The sequence below is a fragment of the Dromiciops gliroides genome, chromosome 2, assembly GCF_019393635.1.
Source record: "Dromiciops gliroides isolate mDroGli1 chromosome 2, mDroGli1.pri, whole genome shotgun sequence".
In the NCBI taxonomy this organism is placed as follows: Eukaryota; Metazoa; Chordata; class Mammalia; order Microbiotheria; family Microbiotheriidae; genus Dromiciops; species Dromiciops gliroides.
Window position 1 is genome coordinate 438,644,585 of NC_057862.1, and position 24,079 is coordinate 438,668,663.

Below are 24,079 nucleotides of genomic sequence, written 5' to 3' on the forward strand. Positions count from 1 at the left end.
TTGCCACATCACAATGCTCACTCACATTGGAATGATGGAAAGAATGGGAGGGATAATTCATGTTGCCCCTAAACCCTAAAAGCTTATTAGGCTAGCCTAGTGCCATGAATTCAAGTTCTTCCTATTAATCTAGCCTCAGTTACCCCTTTGAAGTATTGGGAATGAGAAGCCCAAAGTGGGGGTTGAAGGATCTGAATTTAAGTATGAGTTTTTCAAGGTGAAGGAATGAGGAAAAAGACAACTGGGAAGGAAAACAAGAAAGTCAAGAAAATTAGGTTTCTAGGAGCTCTCTTCTTTCCTGCTTAACCCTACCTATGTCTTTGCAGGAACTTCATGCAGCTGAAGTGCGCAGGAACAAGGAGCAGCGGGAGGAGATCTCTGGTTAATGGGCTTTTCTATATGCTTAGCACCTGGTACCTGATATAAAACAAAAAAAACCCCACATTTTAATTTTGTTTGTCTAGATGCAACTTTGTTTCTTCACTACCCTCCCCACCTTCTCTTCTGTCTACTCCTAGAGGAACTTCCCTAGTTTATGCTTCTCTCTTAGGATCCTTATCTGTCCTTGTGGAAGGCCTTGCTGGCCTTGAAGAACTCTAAACAGAGTAGCCACTAGCTCATATGAATATAGAGTCAATCACATTAATCACCTGACAAGTCCATTCACTTGGTTCCATCCTGGAATCTTTCTTAAACTTATGTAAAAGATGGAGACATTAATAAATTCAACCAACAGTGGCATGGACACGTGGATTTCTTATCCAAAGTTTGTTCATGATACATTTTCTTTTTTCATTTAAGGGAATTTATTCTGAGCCAGTTTTCAGTGTCTAGGAGACAGGGAATCAAAAGTAATCATTTCTTTGATGGTAAACCAGGAAGAACAATGAATATATCCAGATATCTTTAGGATTAGAGAAGGAAGGAAATTGGGTGGGATAGTTAAAATTATGGAGGTTTCCCTTTGGGTTACTAGTTCTAGCCCTTGTGAGGCCTGAGGTTCCAAAAGATAAACTTAACCTGGGGACAACTATTAGTAGAGTTAATTAGATGGTCTGTGTCTTTGCTTTATTCCTAGAAAACAGATGTGGGGATTGAATATATGGAAGCCAAATATCAAGTCACAGCTGGTTTTTCATTATTAATCATAATATCAGTACTTAGAGGGGATGAGGAGACTGAAGATCTGCACTGTATGGTAGAAATAAAGTTTGGAGTTGGGAAGTGTGGAGCTGTCTATGATAGTTCCAATTAGGAGCATGGACATATCTGTTACCTAGGACAGAAAGTTTCACAAAAACAATGGGATAGGGAGAGTGAGGTATTATTACAAACCAATCTAAAGCACTGAAAATCTCAAACTTTGCAACCAGTGATAGTAACTTGCCCTATACTTTTCAGACTTCCTCTGAAGAGGTAATTGGCACTAACAGAGTTAACTCTTCAAGCATTACTGGTCTGAGAAAAGTTCATCAGATCTGCTTTGTCCATCTTTAGAAGTATGTAGTTTGTAGTTTATTTTTTTCAAAGGACTCAAAAATTGGAAGAGAAAGAGCAATGGATAGACTCACATCTGTTGCATGGTGGGTGGAAGACCAGGTTTTCTGCTACCTATAGGGGAGGCCACCAGTATGGACACACCCCCTGATGAAAGAATGGCCTGTAACGTGAATGTTTGGGCATGTCTACTGGTTCTGTGAAAGCAACAGCTTAGGGTGGATACAAATTCCAGATGCAGATGACCCATGGGAGCAGGTCTTATACTAAAAGACAAAATAAAAAGCAATTATTCAGCATGGCCCAGACCTTTCATATTTTTTAAATAGCCAAACTAGTTTCTTGGGTGGCCATTAGCCCAAATTTATGACTTCTGAGTTTAGCAACTCATCTATAATTTACTAAGGGTTGCCTAGAGCACTAAGATGTCAAGAGACTTCCCCTGGTCACACAGATTCTCTATCACAGGTTTAGATCAGAACCCAGAACTTCCAGACTCCAAGACTGTCCATCTATCCACTACTATTTACCATCCAATGCCTGGTGGCCACTGAAGATTTTACTTCTTTTGCTTCTTATATATTTTTTTTGTGTGTGTGTGAGGAAATTGGGGTTAAGTGACTTGCCCAGGGTCACACAGCTAGTGTCAAGTATCTGAGGCCGGATTTGAACTCAGGTCCTCCTGACTCCAGGGCCAGTGCTCTATCCGCTGTGCCACCTAGCTGCCCTGCTTCTTATATTTTTAAAACCTGTGAAAACTGGAGGCCATTTGCTTCTAACTTCTAGTAACCTTATTAAATATTTTTATTCATCTCTCTGGCATGCAACTTTTTGGTAGTGTAACTAAATTATATCAGCTGAGGATTCTTCCATAGGGCATAGGCAGCACAAAGATAGATTTCAGGCTCATGATCTATCTATGTGAGTTGGAATTGGCATGATCTTAGTTATCTAATCCACCCCCCCCCATTTTACAGATAAGGAAACTGAGGCCCACAGATAACATGTTTAAGGTCACATAGGTAGTAGTAGAAAGTTAATATTAAGTCATCTGGTGATTTAAGTGATTGGGGAGAGTGAAAAGGGCTGAAATCCACATAAGTATTTACTTAACCAAATCTCACCCAAACATTGCTTATCATGTTTTCTATTTTACTGAAAAGGGAAAAAAAGATCCCAAATTTCTCTGGCAGCTCTAGTGGGATCTTAGTCTTTTCAGCTTATGGAAGAAAGCAGTCGACATCAAATTACTATGTTGCCCATCTTTAATGTTGTAATTCCTTTCTCTTAAAATGTACGGATTACCTTACAGCTTTATTTAAGGAAACTTAGAACAAATTTTCCCTTTCATATATTTGTTGAATTTAGTAGGGAAAACTAGGTTAATTTCTTTTATCTCCTAAAGCATTTTCATGAGAAAAAGCCAAAACACCCAGTTATCTTACCTTGGCCAAGATATTCCTTTTACACAGTTGTTAATCCTGTACTCACACAAAAGTTTAGCAACTGTCTGGAGTCCTTTTGGCTAACTGTAAACAGGTGTCAATTTGCTCCTCACCCTTTTTTTTTTTTTTGGTGGGGTAATGAGGGTTGAGTGACTTGCCCAGGGTCACACAGCTAGTATGCATCAAGTGTCTGGGGCCGGATTTGAACTCAGGTACTCCTGCCTCCAAGGCCGGTGCTTTATCCATTGCACCACCTAGCTGCCCCTCCTCACCCTCTTTGTAAAGATTAACTACTTTTAATTTCCCTTATGTTGTGAGCAATGTTGGGGAAGTGGTGAAGTTAGTGCTACTTGGTGTTTCATTCATGTTCCAAGGCTAGGTATAACAAATCTACTGGTGGGGGCCCTAGACATTCAGCATGAAAGACTAAGAGTCCCTATAGCTGAACAAGGTAAGCAGTTATTTCTCCTAAAATTCCTGAAAACTCACCACCAAGACTGCCTCCAGAGGGAGCAGTGGCCAAAGGCTAAAGTTGCTTGGGGTAGGGAAAGGAAAGAAGAAATGGAACTGAAGGTTGAATTTCTTAATAGTCATCAGTTTCTAGCAGGTAGCAAGTCTCATAGCAGAAACTTATTATAATTCAGACTCATCTTATTCATATAATAATGTAAAATTTAAAAGTTAAGAATTACTTAAGTTAAATTAATAGTAATAATAAAATTGTGTGTGCTAGAGTGTAATGGTTGAAATGGTCCAAATGTGGTGTCCTACATCTGTGGGATATGGGAAACTCTCTGCAATTCATTAACTCTGTCCTACTCTGTGATTGTTTGTTTGGGGTATAATTCCAAACTGAAACTTGTAAATACATTTTATTAGTGATAATCTTAAGAAATGTTGTACTCATGAGTTGGAATACAACACATCAAAACCATTTTCCTTTTTGACAAAGGGAGGAGTACTGATTAGGAAATAGGATAGCCTGGGGGTACAGAAGGCTCTCTTAAAAGGATATGGGATTAGAGTCAAAGAGGCCTTCCGATTTAAAGCTAAGGATATCTTCCAGTGCCTCCTTCTTGGAAGATTTAGTCTAATTTCCTGGGAGTAACAACTCAAGGTAATCTCTTAAATTTTCCTCATGAATCCTGTTTAGGCCTAAAGCACATGTAGATTAAAAGGAAATGGTCAACATAATAAGAATGAAGACCAAGGCTCCATTTTTGTGAATAGAAAAACTTCATATTCCTTACCTTAATCATTAGATGCTACTAGGTTTCTTTGGGAAATACAGTTCAACTACATCACAGGACACAGCATTCCAATGCCCTCATCAGTTGGCTAAGAGAATATGATCCAGCAATAGGGAAGCCCAATGCAGTTCCCCAAGGGCTCTTTCTTGGTGGCTTTGCCGATTGCTCGAGCTCTTGCTAACTCACTCTTATTGTCCAAGCTGGTCATTTGGTTAGCTAGTGTCAGAGGTGGGCAGTTTGGGATAGGCCTCCATCTCTTCACCTAATTCCTATTACCTTCACGTTTCTTCATGTACGGAACCCCTCACACTCCCTAGACTGAAAAAAGGGAGGTATATTTCTCGGTCACAGAGAACTCAGTAAAAATTAAAGATGATTATCTTTAGTTCTGGAAATTGTTTCTGTCCCCTCAACACAAAGAGTGCTACTGCTGGCTGTGTACAAGATCAATAATGCAGAGGGTTTATACCTTCCTTCAATCATGTTTGCAAGTCATTTGAATTAACCACATTTTAAATTCCATCCCTAGAAAAGGCAGAATGCCTGCCCCTACATCTAACTACAAAACCTCAACTATCCCCTCTTCTTGCTACTAGCTAACTGGGCATTATCAATCATTCTTTAAGACTGGAAGGGAAGCCTTAAATTGTATGACACAAACAATTCCCATGAGTTGGTAGGAAATAGAACTGCTTTCTTTTGACTTACCTCCTATCATAGCTTTCCATGGCTTTAAAGGAGGAAAATAAGGAGAGCAAAAAAAAAAAAATAAAGATGTTGTTGGAAACCCTGGAGAAGTAAAAATGTCAGAAAAGCGATTAGGATTTTGTAAAAGGGGTTAAGTAGGAAAAAACCCCAATCCAATGCCATTTTCTCTGTGCAGAGTTGTCAGATAAGATTAGTTATTCTGGGAAAGTGTGTGTGTGTGTGTGTGTGTGTATGTGTGAGAGAGAGAATGAATGAGAATCTATGGATGTAGGGCATTTGCAATTATAGTCCCTTTCCTCTTTAAACTTTTGGTTATGCCCTCCAAGCTGTCAAATCAGGGTAGTCCTGGTATAATATTCATACCATACATAGGTTGCAGTCATGGGGTAGGAGGGAGATTGGTTTTGTAGTAAACGATTTTTGTGGTAGAAATATAAAGATAAAATAGAAATACCAAGTGCAAACTGTCAGTGCAAATAGTTGTTTACAAATTAATACACACTCCATACAAAGACTATTAAGTAACCATTTAAAACTGAAATTTCAACTTTTCATTCAGGTTGGTCACTGGGCAAATGTGGTTTTCTAACAATGATCTTATATTGCATAGTTCACCTTTGTCTGCTGTACTCTAGCATTTTATTGAACCTTCATTATTTCAAACAAACATCTGTAATGTGTATGCATCCACTATGATGTGCAGACATGTACATCCATGTATTATGTATACACTGACACACTTTTATCCCCACGTGGTCAGAGAAAGGCTGATTATGGTGCTATAGTGATTTAGTTCCTAACCATGCTAGGGGATAAAGTGATATATTAGGCCTAATAATGCATCAGTTAGGTGTCCTTTATGGAACAAAAAGGGAGTGCTGGCCACTATTAAGGCTTCTTTTATCATTAAGCTGGTGGATCATATCCTCCATTTAATTAATCCAATTTTTTTTTTAAAAGGCCAGACCACTGACAAAGTCAAAGCCAAAAAGGCACTCAGCACAGCCCTCAATGGATTAAGTTTGGGTTTTAATGCTGCTGGCCCTGTGTAGGATCCATTCCTCATAAAATAGTGTGTACAGCTTTCAAACATATAGAACAAGAAGCTTGTGATGGATTTCCTACCAATCTGACATCATCTAGTTCCTTTAGTGCATTTTCATTGTCAACTTAAGGTTGTTGTTGTGCAAAAGAAGTGAAGATAAAAAAGAATAAAGCTGGTATTAAACTATGTGCTTCTATTTTATTTAAAGAAAATTTCTAATGCTCAGAAATTTAGAAGTATGTATTAAGTAATTAAAAAGGAATCCAAGAATTACCTCACCACTAAGCTGGATTGAAGACTCAGGTTTCCCTAAGAATGTATAGGTACTTAATCACTCTCTCAAACATGTTTCTGTTAAATGTACCCAACTATTGAACTAATAAATTTTACTACTGGCTATGTTGATCCAACACAACTTCCAAATTTCCAGGGCATTTATATTATAACAGTTAACATTTACTTCATGCTGCACTTGTTTTCAGGCTCTTATTCTGGCTATCATACATATATATGAATGAACTAGACCAAGTTTTCAGAATATGTGTCACTTGATAAAATGAAAGGTCTCATATTATACCCTATACTGACATGACCAAGATCTCTTGGAATGAGATTTTTATTATAGTAAAATACTGGAAGATATCAAAACCACCCAATGAATTAACTAGTTTTAAAACAAATGGCTGGAAGCACAGTTAAACATGCCTTAGCTATGTAGCTTATGTATTTTTGAGTGAGCTACAAAATCCACTTTCTTTCCTTTGGCTTTTAAAAGTTTTTATTGACATATTTTACTTTTACTTCACATACATTTCCCATCCTATCCTCCATTTCCCCTCTCAGAGCCATTCCAACAAGAATAAGAGGAAAAAGTAGTTTAACAAAAGTAATCAACCGGTCAAAAACGCCTGATGTTCTAAGCAGTGTCCCACTGGCAGTCCTCTGGGGGAAAAAGGAGGTACAGTCTCACATCCTCTGTGGAAGGAAATTAGCATTTATTAAGCACCTACTATGCACTATGCACTTTTACCAATATCTTATTTCCTCACAACAATCTTGTGAGGTAGGTGCTGTTAATACCCTCATGTTCCAGTTGAGGGAGTAGAAGGAAGTTAAGTCCCTTGCCCAGGGTCACACAGTAAATGTCTGAGGATGGATTTGAACTCAGGACTCTTGACTCCAGGCTTAGCTTTTCTTTGTTTTTTTTTGTATTTTCTTTTCTGGGGCAATGTGGGTTAAGTGACTTGCCCAGGGTAACACACCTAGTGTCAAGTATTTGAGGCTGCACTTGAACTCAGGTCCTCCTGAATCCAGGGCCAGTGCTTTATCCACTGCACCACCTAGCTGCCCCTTTAGCTTTTCTTTGTAAATAACATTCACTTACAACATAGTAGTCATTGTATACGTGGTTTTGCTTCATTTTGTTATCAGTTTATATACATCTTACCCTCTTTATTCACCATGTCCATCATTTTTCATGTAACAGTAATATTCTATTACTCACCCATTACTATTTATCTCTGGCGTTTCAAAACCAAATGAATACAAATACAGAGCAAAGGCATGAAAAAAGGATTTCTCTTTTACTATATTTTATAAAGTGCTTGTTTCAAAGGACAGAGGTTCCTTTTACAAGTGACAACTCAGGGAATAAGTTCATTAAACTTCCCTTTATAATTACACACATGTCCCTAAATGTAAATCCCATGTTGCTTTGGACCAAGTACAAAGCCCACTTAAATTTTATAGGTATAATTGGGGGAATCTGTTGGAATACTAATTTATGTAGTACATTAAAATTTACAAATCACTTTCCTCACACCCTGATGAGATGGGAATAATCATATCTGCACCATCTACTTCACATGTGAAGAAATGTGGCCTCAGAAAAATTAAAACTGTCCTGGAGCCAAGGGGAACCTGGGCATTCTGACTCAAGACCACTTTCATTTCTACCATCCACACTTCTCTCTGGCTTATATAATTGAACACTTTGCCTTTATTAAAAAAAAAAAAAAGGAGCTAGGTTGGCTATTGCTTCAAGGTCATGGTAAGATGGGATCCCTAAATAGCCCCAACCTCTTTATCTTGGCATACTCGAGCAATTTAATAGGAAATTACTCCCCCTACCCTGGATATTTCTACATGGTGGCTGCAAGAAAGACCTAAAATTTGACAGAATTAAAAGGACTGATGATCACATTGAGTGTTGACCTACTATGATGGACTATATTCTTCTCACCAATGCAATGGTACAGAAGAGTTCCAGGGAACTCATGATAGAAGAGGATCTCCAAATCCAAGAAAAAAAAGAAAGAAAGAACTGTGGAGTATAGATGCTGATTGAACCATATTATTTCTTTTGTTTTGGGTGCTGTTGTTTTTTTTTTTTTTCTATTTTGAGGTTTTGCATCACTGCTCTGATTCTTTCTCTTGTAACAGGATTAATGCAGAAATAGGATTAATGTTATTATGTGTATATATATGTGTGTGTATATATATATCTATATGTATATGTATAGATATATATAGATATAACCTATATCAGATTACCTGCTGTCTAGGGGAGGGGGGAGGGAGGGGAGGGAGGGAGGGAGAAAAATCTGAAATTGTAAAGCATGTATAAACAAAAGTTGAGAACTATCTTTACATGTAACGGAAAAATAAAATATCTCAAAAAAAAAAAAAAAGAACTGATGATCACACAAGTAACTAAAGATACAAGAAATATAAAGCTGGAACCTTGTGGCCACCAACACTAAAGAGGAGAAAGAACAAGCGTTTCTCCAGGTGACTAAAATATTTTGCTTCTCCTTTTGACATAACTATCAGGCATTTCTAAGCAAACAATGAGAAAACACATGGTGTTTTTCTGAAGGATTGATTCTTCATGATTTCGAGGGCTTACATATGCAGCCACTTCGATTTTTTCTCACAGCGATTGGGGGCATTAACACCCATACATACTACCAGAATGTAGTAATAAATCAAATACTGGACTTGGGAATCAGGAAAGCATATGTTCAAATACTGACTGTCACATATTTTCCCAATACAGTTGGTGGGTGCAGGGTCAGCTGTTAGGCAAAACTGAGGCATCTGCAGGTTACTTGTTGTATGTACCTCAAAAGAAACAGTCTGTGCCTTACTCTGGGCTGCCGGATTTCCAAAGTAAACTTTAATTTCCGACCCATTTTCAAAATAGAACATTCCTGTGTCCAATTTCCTTCAAGGTGAAGGGGATAACTTGTATTATGACCATTTTAAAAGTAGGGAAACAGACGTTCCCATAGCTAGGTTTGTGGAGGGGTGCTTTCTGCATTCCCACTATTCTCCCTAGATTACAGCTGTTTTCCTCCGTCGTTTTACTTAGCGGCCCACCCACAACCGGCTTCCCTTAATGCAGGACTGTACCAATGAAGACGCCCTGACCTCTCCACCCAGCGTGAAGCCCGAGTCGGCTAACACCGTTGCTCACTGCAGCATGGCCCCTGCCTTCTACGCGCAAGCGCGTCGGGGCCCGCCCAGGACTTATTTCACAGTTCCCAATCAGCCCTGCTCCCGCCTCCCTACGGAGGCTTTTCAAACCACAGGAGCACCAAAAAAGTCGCCCCCTCCCCCTTCCGCACCCCTCCTGCGTGCGCGCCCCTTGCCTCCTGCGTCACCCGGGAGGCGCGCGCCCGAGCCGCCGCCGCCGCCGCCGAATATCCAACAAGGAGCGAGCCCAGTGGCCGCCGTCCTCGCCAGCGGAGTCACCGCCGCCATCCCCTTCCCTGCCCCCGTCGTTGGGCGTTTGAGCAAGACTGGTTTCGGTTCTCCCCGAGGTAAGCGGCAGCCACAGCGGGGTCTCCCCGGCCCGATCCCTTCCTCTCACCTCCCTCTCACCCCCCCGCGGCGAGGCCTCTCCGGCTCCCCTCACGCACCCGTCCGTCCAGTCAGGGGTCCCTGCGGAGCGTCAGGACGTTACGGCAGGAGGGGGGGGAAAGAGGAGGAGGAGGCGACGGCGACGGCGACGGCGGCGGCAACGGCCGCAACGGCCGCCGGCGGCAGTGACTGCAGCGTAAATACGGCGCGAGACGAAGCCGGCTGCCGCGTGCGTCAGGCCATTCCCACGCCCTCCCCCTAGCCTCGCGCCTCTGCCCCCACGGGGAGGGGGGGGGAGGGGGAGGGTTGGGTGGAGGTGGGGGAAGGGATGAAGGGGACTGGGATGTACTTCAAAAGACGACCTGAATAGGGGGTGGGGGAGGTTAGTGGTGTCCCCACCAGCCGCCGCCTCCTACAGCTTCTCGCAGCGGGCGGGCGGCGCGTGCCTGCGGGCCCGCTCCTCTCCTTCCCGGAGCGCCGTCTCCCGTAGCCTCTATCCTCGTTCCACTCTCCCGTTCCCTCTTCCTCCCCCAGCTGCATGCAGCATGCAGGCCTCCCCTCCGCATCCGCATGCCCTGTCAGTAGCTCCCCGCGGCGCCCTTTTGGTTCCCTCCATTACATGCTCAGAGCTGGCTCCCCGCCCCCCGCCACCGCGCCGCCTCCCCGCAGTTGCATGTACCGTGTCCAGGTTGGTCTGAAGCCCTCCCCGCCCCGGGTGGTGCTGCCTGCAAAATCCCGCTCTCCCCGCCCCAGTGGAAGCCCCCCGAACCGGGGCTGCGGGCTCTTCCTGGCTGTCCGGCCCTGCGCTTCCCGAGCAGGCCGGCCCAGGTGGCTGGGAGGAGGAGGAGGAGGAGGGAGAAGGAAGGAGGGGGGCCCCCCGCGCCGCGCTGGACGGGGCTGGGCGTTGTACCCTTCTCTGCGACGCTGTTGGGAGGCGGCGTTTCCGCCCTCCCCGAGCGGTCTCTGGGCGGTTCGCTGCTTTCACCGGGGCCCCCACTCCTCTTGGCACCTTCTGGCCTCTGCTCCACCCCGGGCCCCCGGTGTTGCTGTCAGGGCTGCTCGGTCATGGAGTTCCCAAACACGCCCGAAACTAACCCGTCTTGACCACGCCTGGCCCTGAGCCCTCTATCTCCCCATGATCTCCTCTATTGACTGAGGAAGTCTTTTTTTTTTTTTTCAGACCCCCCCCTTCCCCCTTCCCCCTTCCACACCATACGGCAAAACACTGCACTCCTTGCAGAACAACATTCTGCTGAGTTCTAAAAGGAAAATCAGTACTACTTTTTTTTTGGTCTTTAGTGTTATCGAATCAATATTAAAACAGCTAATGGACATAAAAATAACGTTGGAGAAAGATCTTGATATGTTAGAACCTCTGTGACCACAGTTGATGCAAATTGGATTATTTGACGGGATGTCATTGAAATTGTACAGAATTGTACAACCAATAATGCACAGTACTGTTGTCCATACAATTAAGGTTCCATATCTGAGTTTATGTGGATTAACATACTCGTCCATTAATTATCCAGATTCTTGCTTGACAGTCTACTTGACTACGTAGACCTAATAGCTTTGTGGGTAAACTAGGAGAATATGTAGAATATGTCCATTTCTGGGCTTTTTTTTTCTCATTAAAAAAAGGCAAATGGTAATAATGTCTTTGGGCATTCTGGGTTGGAGTCAGTGTCGTTTTGCAAGGGATGATGAGTGTTTAAGGAAAAATAGAAGAGACTTACCTTCTTGTGGATATGAAACTAGTGTGACCCAGAAAGTGTGTGCAAAATGAGTTCATATGGATATTTAGGAGATTTAATGAATTTAAGCAATCTTTCTGCTTTATGAAAAACTGAATACATTTAGCAAAGTGAGTGAGAAAACCAACCAAACCAAACGTAGGTGTGCTCAAGTGGAAACTTGTACATGTAACTTTTATATGTGGGTGTATAGTATCTGTGTAGAAATGAGAAGCTCATCATTATGTATTTCTCTTCTTGTTGCTGAGATGTGGGGGAGTACATACCTCTGTGGGTGAAGCTAAAGTTTTAAAAATAGTTTTAAAAGGAACAAAGTACTGGTTGGTGATACAGCTGTGTGTGGAGGTACCTATCTGCTTTAGCTGCGGTATTATTTAACTGACTAGTAAATTTTAACTATAAATGTAATTGATAGTCCCTGTTAATTTAAAGACTGAGGAATTAATTTTAACAAAATTTCTTTAAAACAGTTAAAATTGAAAGGAGACTTCTGATACATTTGTGAGTTCTGGATATAAAATGGGTTTAACTTAAATTACAATGTTTTAGAAATCTATTTTCTCTATTTTACTGATGCCTTATGCTTTCACTTCACATTCATTTTAAAATATGTTCTGCTTTGTAGCCTTAACAAAGTTAAAAAACACACATCGAACTCTTTATTTTTACAAACACATGATAAAACAAGGTTTAAATTATGAGGTTAGGTATCATATTTTAAAGAATGCTGTTCAGCTCTTATTGTATAAAATAGACCCATTTACAGGAATTGAATTAATGTGGACTTGACTGTATTTTGTATAGAAAACATTTTTCACTGATGAATATATTTTTTGCATTATTTTCCTTTGAAGAAAGATGAATGTTAAATACCAAACAATAACTTGCTCATTTTTTAAAAGCATGACTATCATAGTTGAGGGAGAAATAATGAAATGATTACCAACAAGCCCCGAAATAGTTGAATGCCATCTTTTGGCTTTCAGTACCTATGTATATAGTGTACATACTGTGCATGTGTTTTATATACTATTTTTGTGGTAAGGATAAGTTCCGCACTGCCTACTCACATAACCATGCTAGTATATTTTTTGAATGTCTGTAGGTGTCATCTTTACGGGATTGAAAGCTCCTTGAATACAGGATGGCCTATACTAGCACTTGATAAGTGTCATGAAAGTGTTTTATTGTCACAGTTCTCATTTCAGCTACTTCTTTTGGCAAGTTAGCTCCTGAAAAAAACAACAAGTTTTAATTCTATGAAAATAAACTATATATGTCATAGGGTTTCAGTTGTACCACTTCAGTTATCTTTTGAAAAGAGAAGCTTAGGGCAGCTAGGTGGCACAGTGGATAGAGCACCGGCCCTGGAGTCAGGAGTACCTGAGTTCAAATCCGGCCTCAGACACTTAATACTTACTAGCTGTGTGACCCTGGGCAAGTCACTTAACCCCAATTGCCTCACTGGAAAAAAAAAAAAGAAAGAAAAGAGAAGCTTAAATAGGTGGCATGCATAACAAGAGGAATAAAACAGGTATTGAATTGATTCATAAGTTGTTTTCTTAGGAAGAGGGCTTGGATAAAATGTTTGTATGTATTAGACACATATATATTTAAAATACTTTTGGAAGTGTATTCATATACTCCCCAAAAGCCTTTCAACAAACTTTCTTTTCAATTGGGGGGGGGCAGGGCAATGAGGGTTAAGTGACTTGCCCAGGGTCACACAGCTAAGTGTCAAGTGTCTGAGGTCAGATTTGAACTCAGGTCCTCCTGAATCCACTGTGCCACCTAGCTGCCCCCAACAAACTTTTCTTCCTCACTGGTAAGGTTCCTCAAGGAGAACAAAAGATGTTTCCGTGAACATTTCTCAGTTTTCTATGGCATTTTGTCCAAAGAGAAATGACTGGTATTTTCATAAGAAATAGAAAAACTAGGCTTTTGATTTGAGTTAAATCAGTTGTATTAAATCACATTAAAGTTGGAACTGTATTTGTATTTACCATTTTTTTGTATACAGGCTCTTGTGTAAAATGTAGTTCATAGCTTTTTGTAATTTCTATTCAGGTAATTTTTGTAATTTTTATTTGGGCATAGAATGAAATCTGTTGTGTTTGAATTTATCACATGATGTAATTTCCTTGGGCCCTATATTAAAGATATGGAAAGTTATGTAGGTACACTGTGGACTCAAGTCTTAATAACCTTTTGTAACTTTAACAAATTTTTGTCATGTAGCCAAGGATAACATATGACCTGTATTAAATTTACTTCCAATTTAACATTAAAGTATTCTAGTTTCCATTGGAGAAATAAGAATTTTGTTCAGTGTTTTCTGTTTAGAAGGTCTTCACTCCTTGTATAAGGAATTTGGAGTTTATTCAATAATTATGATTTCCAAACATTTATTAAATGCAAATTCTGTGCCCAGTTGGAGCTAACTGCTAGGGATCCAAAGAATGGCAAATTAGAGGTCCCTGCCCTCTAGAAGCTCATATTCTAATGAGGAAGACAATAAACATGCAAACAAATATGTACTTTTGAGAAAATTTCATTTGAGTTCAGTCTAACTGAAATGAACAGAGCAGTTTTCTGCAGGTAAATTATTAATAAAGATAAGAAAATTTGAGTGTCTTTTTTTATTTAAATATTTCCAGTTATGAAGAGAGCTAATATTTAAGAAGCAAAGGTAGAATTAAGAAGGAACCAGAACTTGAATCCAGCATAGAATATTTACTTTAGAATTATTAAATGTGATTTTTTAAAAAATGTGACATACTTAAAATAATTGTCTGTGTATGTATCTAAAATTGACAGACTCTGTAGAAGCTTTAAGCTGCTTATATAAATGCAAAATTTGTTTTAAATATCTACTGTTCATAAAGCAAGTGTTTAATACACTTAAAATATGAATTTAAAACTGTAAATAAAACTAGCTTCAATTTTGCAGCTTCTCTCACAGAATTGTTTGAAAATGGAGTCCATCTTCTGGAGATTCTGGCACAGGCTGGGTCACATGCAGCAGCTGGAAGATATGCTCATGCACATGTGAACACTTCCCTTCCAGTACATACAGACATTGTATTAGCTTACTGCTTTGTTTAAAATTGAAATATTAATAAACAATGTATTATGTAAGAGTATTTTTTGGAGCTGTTTCTTTATTTACATAATTAAACCAACTTTTTTATATTGTTTTCCACATTTATCACTTAACTGCAACCTTCCAAATCAGAATCTTCCCCTTATCCTGTTAATAACTTGGAAAGTTACTTTGGTCTTATTTTAAGATGTCTCTCATTTATATTCCTAAAATTATTTCCCTTTTTTCCCCTCAGAATTCCCTCCCCACCTAAACCCTTCATTTCTGAAGAATACCACTCTTAAGACATCTACCTATGATTTTTTTCTTGCTACTTTCCCCTAAGAAGCATGGATTTTTTTTTTTTGAGAGATGGTATGTTTCCTTCTCTGATATCTTAGACATTTATATTTAAGTACTACCTTCATACATAATTGGTTTGTTGGCTCTGATTTATATATCCAGGACTAAAGAGAAAAGTACTGATAATTTGCAGTTTGCTGGACCTGTAAATCTCACTTGGTCACCATGCGCCTTTATTTCACTTAATACTAAACTTGCTTATTTCTGCTTGCTGAATCAGTCGTATTGTGAGTACCATTCTCAGGAAGAGGAAGATTCTAAAAGTTGTGGGCTAGTACCATAGTCCTTATATTTGCCCACTCTCTACATCGTTATTTGTGGACCAAGAATTGGTAGCCAGCTGAATATCCAACTTAATATGCCTTTTGTAAAAGTATGCCCATTCTCCCCCTTAAATCAAAATTTAGATCAAAAGCTACAATTATGTCGGTTCTGTTCTTATTAGTGTGCAAGTATGAATGCATAATAGTTAAGTGGTCTAATATTTTGGTTTCCTATTCAAAGGTTAGAGTATCAAATACCTGGAGATAACTCCTGAGCAGTCAGGGAAAGTTAGCTAAAAGTTGACCTATCTTCCTTTTATATTTTTTCAGTCATATCTGACTCTGTGACCCCATTTGAGGTTTTCTTGGCAAAGATACTAGAGTGGTTTGCCATTTCCTTGTCAAGCTGTTTTTACAGATGAGGAAACTGAGGCAACCAGGGTTAATGGCTTGCCCAGGGTCACACAGTAAGTGAGGCCAGATTTGAACTTGGGAATATAAGTCTACCTGACTCCAGGCCCTGCACTCTATCGACTGTACCACTTAGCAAACCATATATGTCCTTTCATATTAATTAGAGAAAATAGTATTTGTTTTTTAAAAAAAACAAGGGATAAGGGGCAGCTAGGGGGTGCAGTAGATAGAGTACCAGCTCTGGAGTCAGGAGGACCTGAGTTCAAATCCGGCCTCAGACACTTAACATTTACTAGCTGTGTGACCCTGGGCAAGTCACTTAACCCCAATTGCCTCACTAAAAAAAAGAAAAAGAAAAAACAAGGGATAACTTGAGATATTCTTTTATAGAACTTTATACCATGAAGAAACATTAGGTGCTAAGAAAGTATTGAGTATGGACTTAAGCCAAGGTTTTATATTTACCTTGAGCCATTCAATTTTGTGCAGATTAAATGTTGAATTGGCTAGTTGTCTGGAAAGTCACAAAAATGACTGGGTGAGAATATTCATGGGTCTGGGCAAATCTATCACCTCTACTAGAAAAGCAACTTAAAGTCAATGTCTTCGTGATGGTATTATCTTGATAGCATTCTAATGAAAGGTGACACAAGTGATCTCTTGAAATGTAGCACATAATATAGTATTTACTTTTTATAGTACTTGGAATAGATTTTATGAGTAATTATTGGACTCGAGAGGTTTATACAATTTGACATGGCCAGTGTCATTTTAAATCTGATTTAGTGAAGATTGTTAACAAAAGGTTACTAGGTTTTTCTTTGAAGAGTTTAAATGATTAAAAACCCATATGCTCATTCTTTTCTGGTATGTACTTGATAAAGAGGCAAGGCTATCTAGCTGTTTTCCTTAGCTGAATTTTGCTTCTCAGAGCTGTGAATGCCGGTGGGTTGTGGTGTAGCCATGTTGATGTTCTTTGAACAAGGTTCTTTTCACCAATTCCCATGTTATTTGGAAAGATACTATGAAGTGTTGATGAAAATCCTGGGTTGCTACTTAAACCTTGAGTTGTTGAGGTCTGTGGTACTTCCTCTGAAGTGATTCAGCCATACCTTCGGAATCCTTTTTATGGAGCATTAGATCAGCACTCCTAGGGGGTGGGACCCTGGCTGCTCAGCAATACCTTATCCTAGCGATTTTTAGATTCAGAGAGGTGATAGGACCATAGATACTTATTTGTTCATACCGAATCTGAAAGTCCTGTCATTTCTCCAAGTTAAAAAAAAATTTGCTAGGACATGCTCTTAATATACATGTCTCAAAGGAAAAAGGATTATAATAAGAGATGGAGACTTGCCATTAATCGATTAATAGCAGCTCAAAAGGTTTTTTTTTTGAGTACTCCTATATATTTGACTCTTTACTATAGTAGACTTAATTGATAAAGCTTATGTAATCTTGTATGCTGTGCATTATGCATTTCAGTGTGAAAACTATTATAATAGAAATGTAGTCATCTGTTCATTTTTCTTCTTTAGTGACTTTTACCAAAACATCCCAATTTCTGTGTGTCAAAACTTCTTAAAATAACTTGGCTAGGACTGCTGTGATCCTTTTGTTGTACTGGAATTTTAATTTTAACAGATTTTGCTCAAAAGAATCGTGCCATCAGTTGGATTGGGGGATTATTTATGTTGTACTGAGCATCTTTTAAAAATTAGTTGGTTTTTCCCTGTAGTTATTTTCTTCAAAAAAGGTGACTTCCCTGTGACCCATTTGTGATCTTATTTATTTTTTGGCCAGGACTTATAATCCTGGGGGAGTCACTGCATTACTGGTAATTGGTATCCTCATCTGACTAATCATGGCAACCCCTGATGTGAGTGTCCACATGGAGGAAGTAGTGGTTGTGACAACACCTGACAATGCAGTTGATGGCAGTGGTGTGGAAGAAGTGAAAACTGTGCTGGTGACAACAAACCTGGCTCCTCATGGGTAAGAAACTGATCTTTCATCTTGCTTTTTGCAAGGTTAAAATTTTTAGGGCATTGTCCTCATCATAGCCAATACATTTTTTCTTGGATGTTTCAAAAGAATAGCATTCTGCAAGCTTGATGGTGCAGTGGATAGAACCCTGAGCTTGGAGTTAGGAAGACCTGAGCTCTAATACAGCCTCAGACACTAGCTGTGTGACTGTGGATAACTTGCTTAACTTATGTTTACCTCAGGTTCCTCAACTGTAGGATCAAATAATATTTACAAAGGGCTTAGCACAGTGTCTGGCACATAATAGGCACTTAATAAACGCTTATTCCTCCCTCTTTTACTTGCAAACAGTTTTAAAAATTGAATCAATTGACATGTTAAGTGATTTTTTTTGAGAGGAAATAAAAATGTTTTATTAAAGACTAATATGTAGTCTTTGCCTGAAATCTAAGAAAATTTAGCTATAACCCCATGATATTTGTTTTCTCTTTTGCCTACATCAAATTGGTGTCCTGGTACTTGTTTTTATGTCTGGTGAGCTGCCATGGAGGTGGTAGCTTTATGGATTTTTCTTATTAGAGACCTTCAAAAACTTTTTCCAATAAAATTGAGATTTTGATGATTTCTATAAAATTTCTATTAATTATTAATAACTTCATTTGTGAATTTTCCTAATCTTACTATATTCTGTAGCAAGAAAGAAATGCTCATTAATAAGAGGCTGATACTTTGTTTTCATTGACTCTTCTATAAGTAAAAACACAGCCATATGACCAAAGTGGTTAAGATTCATAAAAATGTATTCCTACCAGAATCCTTATGAAGAGCTAGGTAGTGTTCAGTATTTCCATTTTACAAATAAGAAAACTGAAACTCAGAAAGGTGAAGTGGTTTGCTTAAGGTTACACATCTACCTAATAAATGCCAGAGCTGTGACTCCAGGTCTCCTGATTCCAAATCCAGTATTCTTTCCATACTACTGTATACTTCAGTATTGCTTCATATGCAGAGTAGAATGTACTTTTAATATTTTAAACCTAGAGAATGATGATCAATTTTGTACATTTATCCTTGATCCTTTACTGGATTGTACACTCCATGAGAAATCTTTATATTTACCTAAGCCCCCATATGGGTTCTTAGTAGGTAGTATACTTGTTTTGTTTTGTTTTGTTTTGTTTTTGGTGAGGCAATTGGGGTCAAGTGACTTGCCCAGGGTTACACAGCTAGTAAGTGTTAAGTGTCTGAGGCCAGATTTGAACTCATGTACTCCTGAATCCAGGGCTGGTGCTCTATCCACTGTGCCACCTAGCTGCCCCAGGTAGTGTACTTGTTAACTTAATTCACCAATGCACAGGTGGGCTTTCTCTACTGTCCTGCCACTGAACTGTTTGATTTAGCATATAGGAATAATTGGAACTTAAGGCTTGTGTGTTGTAGCTATTAAGGCTTTGAGATTTCCTCTTTCCCATTGCTTTCAAAATTGACTGTGGGTAGTAGTATTTGAAATTAGTGATTTTTTCCCCTGGGATTTTCCCCTCTACTTAGAATCTACTTTAAAATATATGTATCTGAGCACAAAACAAAAGCATAAATGAAAATATATGTATCTGAGCTTTCTTGCTTAGTAGAAAAGCATCTGTGAAGTACAGATTTAAAGGTGAAAGTTTGCATGCCTCCTGCCCATTTTCTTTAGTTTGTTCATATTGGTGAGATACTTCAGTCTACGCTACTTAACATTTCAGTTTTAATAGTTTTTTTTTCTTTGTAACTATAAATCACGAAGAGGAAATGTGAAAAAAACCATCCATTAAAGTAGGTAACTATTAATAGCTATGTGAAAGGTATGATTAAAAAAAAATGTTTCATTGTCTCTCTCTTTTTTTTTTTTTTTCTTCGGGGCAATGAGGGTTAAGTAATTTGCCCAGGGTCACACTGCTAGTAAGTGTCAAATGTCTGAAGCTGGATTTGAACTCGGGTCCTCTTGAATCCAGGGCTGGTGCTTTATCCACTGCTCCACCTAGCTGCCCCCTCATTGTCTCTTTATATATGTGCCTCATCTGCCAGTTATACAGGGCTATCTAAACATTAGCTTTTGGATTCTCTAACTTGGTTATATCATGAGTTTATTAGCTTTCCAGGAACTGCCTCATTTTATTCTTACAAAGTTTATAATTTCTGTTGTTCTAACATGTTTGAGTTTGTTTTTTAAAATCAATTAACTAATGAATTTTGAGTTTTACACTGAAAACACTTTTAAAGAAAATTAAGAACTAACAATAAAGGCAAATGTTTGTCACTTCTCACTTTGTCCTTGTTTCTTGTGTCTATAATTCTAAAGATTGCTCTTTGTTAGACATTCATAGTATCATAGAACTAGAGTTGGAAGAAATATTGTGGGTCATCTAGTCCAAGTCCCTATTTACAAATGAGTAAACAAGAGTCTCACAGAAGTTGGAAATTGCCCAAGGTCATACAGGTAGTAAATGGTAGAATTGAGATTCAAACTCAGGTCCCTTGACTCTCAAAGTTCATCAGTCATTTCACTGTGTCACAGAAGGGAAAGAAGAACTGTGCATTCCACTTTGAACAGGAGTCTTATATTCGAGGCAACTAAGGTACATTGTTTAAAGGGCCTAAATATAGTTTGTCTCTGTTTCTGTTGGGATTTCCTATTTATCCAACCCCACAGAGGTTTGATTGAATTTGAAATTTGCTTTGAAAGAGCAGAGACAAACCAGTTACTTAGGGAGCACTGAATCTCTTGTCTTTTCTTGTCTGTTGGGTGTTTTTCTGGGGGAAACTTTCCCATTAATGAGATTATAGAAATGTCTTTTCTTCTCTCCATTGATTCATCTTGGTGTTTGGCTGATTTTTGTTGGGTGGAGACATGTACTGCTGGGGATGAAACACATTTTATAAGGGCTTTTTTCCCTTTCCATTTTCTCTTACTAGAATGGACAGTTATTCTGCTCTATTTTTGAAAAAGAGAGGAAGGGGGAATGCCAAATTGCTATTCTTGGCTTATTGTCTCCTTGGACATCTATTGAAGGAACATTCCATAGCACTTTTCTACCTCAGCAGTATATACCAACCTTTGCTTCAAAGTTTATGATCTTTAAGACTTCCCTATTCCTAAGATTCTATTAAAGTGAATGGAGGCTTTTCAAGATAAATTTGAAATACAAATTTTAATGAATTAAGCTCTCTTTAATTGAAGTATTACAGCAGTGATCAGTTTCCATCTAGAAGCCAGCTTCCATAAATTCACTTAATGGGGCTTGTCAAAAGATATTAGATCTTAAAGCTGGTAGAAGACTTGGGAAATTGTCAAGTCCAGCACTCACTTCCTTTTACAGATGAGTAAATTGAGGTCCAGAGAGCTTCAGTGACATGTCCAGGCTAGTAGGTGGAAGAATTGGAATTTAAACTTGGGTCCTCTGACTCTAAATCTGGTTCTCTTTCAGCCATGCCATTCAGTTTCCACACTGCTCTGTCCACTGCCTTATTCATTTCATTGAGCTTAACAAATTTCATCTGAAGAAAAGATATGAATAAATCAATGAAGTTTCACATTTCTTAACATGAACAGTGTTAATTGATGATAACAGTGAGCATTGGGCAAACTTGAGAGGATTCTGGGCTTTAGCTTTCTCACTTTGGGATCTTGAACTCTCCGAGCCTCAGGTCTTTCATCTGTACAATAATATCTGCCCAATTACCTCACAGAGAGTGGTAAGGATTAAGTGAGATTTTTCATGTAAAGTGCTTTGTGGACTCTAAAAATGTAAATTGTTATTTTTAACAGTTAAATCACCTAAATATAGTTGTGAGAAAGATTCACATTGCTGCCTTCACTTTGCATATGTGTCCACCAAAGTATGGTGATTTATACATAGGTTGATCCCAGGAGTAAGCAGCACCCACCTTGCATTGAGGTGAAGGTACTTTTTAACCTTCTTTTGTTTTTTGTTTTGTGTTTGCTGTAACTAGTTCCACCAGAATAACTATTTCATGTGGCTTAAAAGTTTAGAAAGCACTTACAAAGGGGCAAAGTGCAGATCTCCATTTACTGTGTGACATTCAAAGAGGTTCAAAGAGGTTAAGCATCAAAATGGAACAAGGTATGAAACTTGGATCTTCTGACTCATACACCATACATTTAGAGCAGTACGTGCCTTAGAGGACATTGTGTGCCACCTCCTCATTTTTAGAGAACAAAACTGAGGCACAGAGTTCACATAACTGGTAGATGTTTAAGGTGGGATTTGAACCCGGGTCTTCCCAACTTTAAGTCCAGTGTTCTGTCTTTTATGTATTACCTCTAAAACCAGAACTATTTCCCCTTTCTCTTTTCTCATTGATTTCTTACCCCTTTTCAAGAGGCTTTTTTCCTCCCCGCTGCTGGGCCTTCCCTTTGAGATTACTTTCCATTTACTGTACAGAACTCACATATTCAGAGTTGTTTGCATGTTATCTGCCCCGTTAGAATATAAAATCCTTCAGGGCAGTGACCATATTTTTGCCTTTCTTTATATCCCAGCCTTTAGCATAGTGCCTGGCATCTAGTAAGTGCTTAATAAATGCTTGCTCATTGAGTGACTTCCACAGCCTGGTTTCCGACCTCATCGTTCAACTGAACACTTTGCATTGTTACCATTGACCTCTTGATTTCCAAATCTGATGGTCTTTTCTTAGTTCTCAGTCTTCTTGTAGCATTTGACACAGTTGAATACCTCTTCCTGGATACTTTATCTTCTCTGGGTTTTTGTGACTATATTCTCTTCTGGTTCTTTCCTATTTGACCTCTTTTTCTCAGTCTCCTTTGCTAGGTCATCTTTATGCAGGTGACTCCAGTTTGTATATATCCAACCCCAGTCTTTTTTCCTGAGTTCCAGTCATACATCACCAATTATCTGTTAGACATCTCAAGTTATTCTGAGGACATTTTCAATTCAGTATGTGAAAAACTGAACTTTCCCTTCAAAGCCGTCCCTCCTTCCAGCTTCCTTTTCTTGTTAAGGGTGCCACAAGGCTTCCAACCTCCCAGGTTCACCATCTTGGCATTATTATTAACACCTCACTTCTCCACCCACTTACCCAGTGTGTTGTCACATCTGGATGTTTCTACCTCCACAGCTTCTCTTACTCCTTCACCACTCTCACAGCCACTGCCTTGGTTCAGGTTGTCATCACCTCTCACCTGGACTATTGTACTGTCTGTCCTCTTGCCTCAGGCCCCCTGCCATTTAAATGGATCCTCTACCTAACTGCTAATGTGATAATCCATAAGTACAGCTCTGGTCATGTTACTTCTCCACTCCATAAACGCCAGTGTGCTGCCCCTATTGCTTCTAGATGCCTCCGTTTGGCATTTAGACACTAGAGCCTTTCATGGCCCTGCCTGGTTACCTTTCTGGTCTTCTTATATATCAATCTGCTTCCTACACTGGCCACCTTGGTGTGTAACACACACATACAAATGCTCACACACACACATGGCTCCCCATGTCTAGTCTCCCAGCTTCTACACGGAGCCTTTCCTAATGGTTCTGCTCTCCCCATCTCCCTAAACTACCTTGTATTTATACCTAATATAATGATAAATGTGTATATAGCTTCCCCCAGTAGAAAGTAAACACCTTAAGGGCAGGGACTCTTGCACTTTTGTCTTTTTATTCCCAGCACCTAGTAGGCGTCTGGTACTTTTTTTTTTTTTAACAACCTATAATTTCATCTCTATAAGGGCAGCTAGTTGTGCAGTGGATAGAGTGCTGGGCCTGCAATCAGGAAGAGTTGTCTTTCTGAGTTCAAATTCTGTTTCAGACACTTATTACCAGTGTGACCCTGGTCAAGTCACTGAACCCTGTTTGAGCTGGAGAAGGAAATGGTGACCTACTCTAGTATCTTTGCCAAGAAAACCCCAAATGACTCGTGATGAAAGATGCTATCCATCCCTAGAGCAATAACTAATGGAGTATGAATACAAATCAAAGCATACTTTTTGACTTTGGCGGCGGGGGGGGGGTGTTGGTTTATGTTTTCTTTTACAACATGACTAATATGGAAATATTTTTTTCATGGCTACACATGTATTAAATCACTTGTCTTCTCATTGAGGGGGTGGGAAGTAAGGAAGAGAATTTGGAACTCAAAAATTTTTAAATGAATGTTAAAAATTGCTTTTACATGTAATTGGGGGAAAAATAAAATACTAAATAAATTTTAAAAAGAAAGAAAACCCCAAATTGGGTCAAGAAAAGTAGGACACTACTGAAGAACAGTAAATAAGTAACTCTTGGTGAGGAACTCTAACAAAGCATTTTCTTCAACATAGTCTTAAAGAGTTCGTACTTTCCCAGAGGTAGTATATGAAGATACTACTGAACTTGCACTGTGGTCTTC

General features: G+C 39.2%; 2 protein-coding genes and 1 long non-coding RNA gene across 7 annotated transcripts in view; 2 read left to right on the top strand and 1 right to left on the bottom strand.

The window, feature by feature from the left end:
• The window catches only part of STMN3 (stathmin 3), a 29,651-nt gene extending 28,906 nt beyond the window's left edge, over positions 1–745 (top strand). Inside the window, exon 5 of the mRNA XM_043980201.1 lies at positions 327–745. Within this exon, the coding sequence (XP_043836136.1) occupies positions 327–386 (60 nt within the window). The 3' untranslated portion in view covers positions 387–745. The remainder of the gene's footprint in view (positions 1–326) is intronic.
• A 4,155-nt stretch (positions 746–4,900) lies between these two features.
• On the bottom strand, positions 4,901–9,999 carry LOC122738135. Its single transcript, XR_006354630.1, has 2 exons — positions 9,869–9,999; positions 4,901–6,920 (listed from the first exon to the last, which is right to left on the bottom strand). It is a non-coding gene; the product is annotated as an uncharacterized LOC122738135 (long non-coding RNA).
• Positions 9,380–24,079, top strand: part of GMEB2 (glucocorticoid modulatory element binding protein 2) — a 56,425-nt gene continuing 41,725 nt past the window's right edge. For 2 of the 5 annotated variants that reach the window (XM_043980194.1, XM_043980197.1), the window contains exons 1-2: positions 9,380–9,769; positions 17,492–17,683. In XM_043980194.1, coding sequence (XP_043836129.1) covers positions 17,553–17,683 — 131 coding nt within the window. In that variant the 5' untranslated portion in view covers positions 9,380–9,769; positions 17,492–17,552. Of the gene's footprint in view, positions 9,770–9,914; positions 10,039–17,491; positions 17,684–24,079 lie in introns of those variants that run through there. The other 3 variants (XM_043980195.1, XM_043980196.1, XM_043980198.1) reach the window with 3 other exon arrangements.